The 5000-nt window shown below is 48.0% G+C and overlaps 1 protein-coding gene across 5 annotated transcripts in view; it reads right to left on the reverse strand.

Annotated features, from left to right (window-relative positions):
* LOC143285986 (junctophilin-1-like) overlaps positions 1-5000 on the reverse strand; it is a 51489-nt gene that overhangs the window by 31747 nt on the left and 14742 nt on the right. For all 5 annotated transcript variants that reach the window (XM_076593454.1, XM_076593456.1, XM_076593455.1 and 2 more), the window contains exon 2: positions 4737-5000. This exon is cut by the window's right edge and continues 636 nt beyond it. In XM_076593454.1, the coding sequence (XP_076449569.1) occupies positions 4737-5000 (264 nt within the window). The remainder of the gene's footprint in view (positions 1-4736) is intronic.

A 5000-nucleotide genomic window follows, 5' to 3' on the forward strand; every position in this document is an offset into this window, starting at 1 on the left:
TATAGCGTCTATCCTTGGTCGGAGACCAAGCTCTAAGCGCTTTACAAACACGGGGTCATTTGCACAACAGGCTGCCTACCTGGGTAGAGCCGACTGACGGCTGCCACTGGGCGCTCATCATTCGTTTTCTGTGTCGTTCAGTCAGATTTCAGGCACGCATACACACACACTCAGACAGACATGTGACGTTTTACGAGTATGTCCGTTTTCGGGGGTGTGCATGCTGGGTATGTTCTTGTTTCCATAACCCACCGAACGCTGACATGCATTACAGGATATTTAACGTGCATATTTGATCTTCTGCGTGCGTATACACACGAAGGGGGTTCAGGCACTAGCAGGTCTGCACATATGTTGACCTGGGAGATCGGAAAAATCTCCACCCTTTACCCACCAGGCGCCGTCACCGTGATTCGAACCCGGGACCCTCAGATTGAAAGTCCAACGCTTTAACCATTCGGCTATTGCGCCCGTCAGTACAACACAATACAATACAAGGTCACAACCTGTTCTACAATGTCTCAGACTGGGGGAAACAAGACAGTGCCAACTCTTCATACTGTTACACCTCTGAAGCTTGTCTTGAAGTATGTGGTTACGCTGCTTGGGTTAAGAAAAGCCGCATAGTACATCAAACAATACGTATGCAGTTGCCTACATGTAATCACAGACAGACTCCACAGACTAAGAGGAAGGTGGTAGAGTGGTGAAGACACTCATCTGTCAATACAGAGTCCGTGAGAGTCTGGGTTCGAATCCCGTTCTCGCCCTTTCTCCCAAGTTTGACTGGAAAATCAAACTGAGAGTCGATAGACCCATGTCCCCTGTCCAGCACGCACTTGGCGACACTGAAAAAAGAACCCACGGCAACAAAACGGTTGTCCTGTGGCAAAGTTCTGTAGAAGTCCGCTCAGCTAGACTCACACACACAAGCACTCAAGGCCTGACTAAACGCGTTGGGTCATGCTCCTGGTCAGGCATCTACCTACAGATGTGGTGTCGCCGTGAATAATAATTATATGGATTTGTCCGAACGCTGTGACGCCTCCTTGAGAAACTGAAACACAACCTGAAACAGACAGTTGAGGTGGCACCAGTCCAGTTTCATTAACAGACAATGACGTCAAGCACTGCAGAGAGTTCGCCACGTGCTGACTACACCGCACTGTCCGCATTAATCTTGTCTGTGATTACAGAGAATCCTTTGGGTTCTGTCAGACGGCACACAGCTTCACAAAACATCATTCCACGGAAATAGGTCAAACCATACCACTGCACAGAAACAGGTCAAACCACGCCGACTTTACAATCACGCATCGCAGATGTCAAATCATAGATGATACCTCCCTTTCTAACTGTCGTCTGCGAAAGATTGAATGGAAACAGAGTGAGTTTGGATGACTTTCCGTTTTCAGTTTCAGTTTCTTAAGGAGTGTCACTGCGTTCGGACAAATCCATATACACTACACCACATCTGCCAGGCATCTATGCCTGACCAGCAGCATAACCCAACGCACTTAGCCAGGCCTTGAGTGCATGCTTATATACTTGTGTATGGATCAGTGCCGATTTCTTCCACATAATTTGGCCACAAGACAACATTCTTGTTGCCATGGGTACTTATTCAGTGCGCCAAGTGCGTGCTGGAAACAGGGCCTAGTTTTATCGTCTCATCCGAATGACTAAACTCTCGGTTTAATTTTCCAGTCAATTCAGTTTCAGTAGCTCAAGGAGGCGTCACTGCGTTCGGACAAATCCATATACGCTACACCACATCTGCCAAGCAGATGCCTGACCAGCAGCGTAACCCAACGCGCTTAGTCAGGCCTTGAGAAAAGAAAAAGAAAAAAAAGGTGAATAAATAATAGATAAGCTTACATAAATAAATAAATAAATAAATAATAATTATGACATAAAAAAGGTAGTAGTAATGATAATAATAATAAATAAATAAATAAATAAATAAAACAATGATGATAAATTTCCGTCACACTTGGGAGAAAGGGAGAGAGCGGGAATCGAACCCACAACCTAACAGACTCTGTATTGACAGATGAGCGTCTTAACCATTCTGCCACCTTCCACATGTTGGATGAATGTATGAAGAGGTATGGGGTCCGTGATGAAGAGTGTAGGACCTATGACCGAGCCTTGTGGAACTCCCAACAAGACAGGTGCTGGTTGTGATGAGTGATACTTGATGATGTCATGGATGACGGATCACAGACTCACACTACACGCTAATAAAACAGGAGCACTTTTTATTCACTCAGAACGCTCCTTTTTCTGACTCAGCATTCACGTGTCGTGGTAAGGACCTCAGATATATCGTGTTCTTCTCGTTGATTTTCGTTTCGTGAATGATTGTGATTTCTTCTCTTTTTCATTTTGTTCAGCTCCTCAAGGCTGTGTAAGTTTGTGCCAGTGCTATCTGGCTTGATTGCTACTTGTTGTTTGTTAAGGTTTTGTTGAATACACTCCCTTGTCATGTGACCCGTATGACAATAACTTTTCACAGCGTCATGCGTGTGTATACGTGAGAGAGTGGGAGAAAGAAAGAGAGACAGACAGACAGACAGACAGCCGGAAACAGAGACAGAGAAACAGAGACAGAGAACAGACAGAGACACAGGCACACACAGACAGCCATCTGGTGACAGAAGAAAAGAACGAAAGCAGCGTTGTCCGTCGACCTTGACCTTGACCCAGTCCGCACATGTGACGTCACGGCAATCCCCAGCTGTGACAGAACAGTGACAGACACGGCAGGGGGCGGGGGTGTTGGGGGAAGGGGGGGGGGGGGGGGGGGGAGGAAGGAAGGGGAAGAGGAGGAGGCAGAGGTAAGAGGGCTGGCTGAGATAAGGTGACGGTGGGGTTGACTGCAACTTCGCTTTTCGCTGCAGTGCTTCGCCTGTTGTGCTGGTGGATGGTGGACAAGGGAGGTAAGCAATGGCTGGCACAGAGAGAGAGAGAGAGAGAAAGAGAGAGAGAGATGTGGGGAGAGGGGAAGGAGGGGGCGGGGGTGTGGTTGCTGGTGGTTCTGGTCACATCAGTGGCAGCAGCAGCAGCAGCAGTGCTATCGCCAGCCGTTGGTGTGTCTCCGAGAGTCTGCCGACATTAATCGATCAAGTCTTGGCTGCCTGTGTGTACGGTTGGCTTATCACTGCATTAACAGATGGTTTGGCTGTCTCTGCCTCTGTCTGTCTGCCTGTCTCTGTCTCTGCCTCTGTCTCTGCCCCTGTCTCTGTCTCTGCCTCTGTCTCTGTCTCTCCTGCCGGTTCTCAGGTAGCCGTTCAATTCACACGGCATTGTTGAATAATCCGATACCTACATTTTGACGATTGGGTTCTGGCCGGGGGTGGGGTAGGGGGTGGGAGGATGACTGACTGAATGAGAGCAAAGAAGGAAGGAAGGAAAGAAGAGGAGAAGGAAAGAAAGGAAGGATGAACAGAGGAAGAAATATAGGAGTGAAGGAAGGATAAGGAAGAAAAGAGGAAGGAAGTAGGAACGGAGGCTGGAGAATAGAAAGAATAATGAAGGGAGGAAGACAGATGGAAAGAAGGATGGAAGGAAGGAAGGAAGGAAGGAAGGAAATATGATGAGTGACGCAAGACGTATTGGCGGGAATGACTGTTGACTTGTTTGCTATGGTTTCAGTTTCAGTTTCAGTGGCTCAAGGAGGCGTCACTGCGTTCGGACAAATCCATATACGCTACACCACATCTACCAAGCAGATGCCTGACCAGCAGCGTAACCCAACGCGCTTAGTCAGGCCTTGAGAAAAAAAGGTGAATAAATAATAGATAAGCTTACATAAATAAATAAATAATAATTATAATAAAAAAAGTAGTAGTAGTAATAATAATAATATATAAAAAAATACAACAATGATGATAAATAAGCAAGTAAATGTAAAACATGAAGACACACATTCACACATACACCCACATATGCATAACAGATTGCTACAGCGTTAGGTTATTTTAGTTCTCGACTAATCACAGAGATGGACATCAGCTAGCAGATGGGCCCACAGCAAAGTGAAAGCCGTATGATCAATGGTTTCTCCATTGCAACGGGATTTCATTTTTCTGAGCTCAGTCTTTCGGGGAGGACGTGACTCTCAACGCTGTTTGATCCCAGGTTTCTCCACTTCAACGGAAATTCAGTTTACAGCTTAATCTTTTCTGAAGGACTATGCTCTCAAGCCAGGGGGCACGATTGCACTGGCTCAAGCGCTGCAGCCTTGGGGGATGGTTGACCTTTCGGGACCATCCCAATGCCGCCTGTCCCAAGGCCATCTTTGCCGAGAGGGTGAGGGTATATCTTGGGCAAGACACTTTCCACTATAATCAAACTCTAGCCCAGATTGTAGGGGCAGCAGTTGCCTCCTCTGACGTTCGAACGGTCACATACGACTGTCATACTTACGGGTTGTTTGGTTTGATCGATTGGCCAGTTACCTGATAGATTGGTGGAACGAGGGGAGAGAGACAGAGAGAGAGGGGGAGAGGGGTGGGGCAGACAGAAAGTGAGAGACGGAAAGATAGAGTGAGACAGAGTGAGACAAAGACAGACGGACACAGAGACAGAGGACACACACACACACACACACACACACACGCACACAAACCAACAAAAAGAAAACACACACACACAATACACACACACACACACAAACCAACAAAAACACACACACACACACACACACACACACACACACACACACAACACACCTCCATCAGCGTAGCTCTCACAGCCGTAGCCGTCCTGTAGCCCGGTAGTCCAGGTTCCCTCGTAGCGCGCCCCGGAGGAGGTGGAGTGCCTCAGCCCGTAGCGACCCTTAAAGCCCTGGGTCCACTCCCCTCGGTACACCCACCGGCCCTTGGACTCGATCCCCAACCCGTGCCGCTTGCCCTGGAACCACTGGCCCCGGTAGTTGTTGCCAGAGGGCCAGGTGTAGATCCCCGAGACTTCGAACCCGTAGTGCCAGGCGCCGG

The sequence above is a fragment of the Babylonia areolata genome, chromosome 9 (genome assembly GCF_041734735.1).
Source record: "Babylonia areolata isolate BAREFJ2019XMU chromosome 9, ASM4173473v1, whole genome shotgun sequence".
Taxonomy (NCBI): domain Eukaryota; kingdom Metazoa; phylum Mollusca; class Gastropoda; order Neogastropoda; family Buccinidae; genus Babylonia; species Babylonia areolata.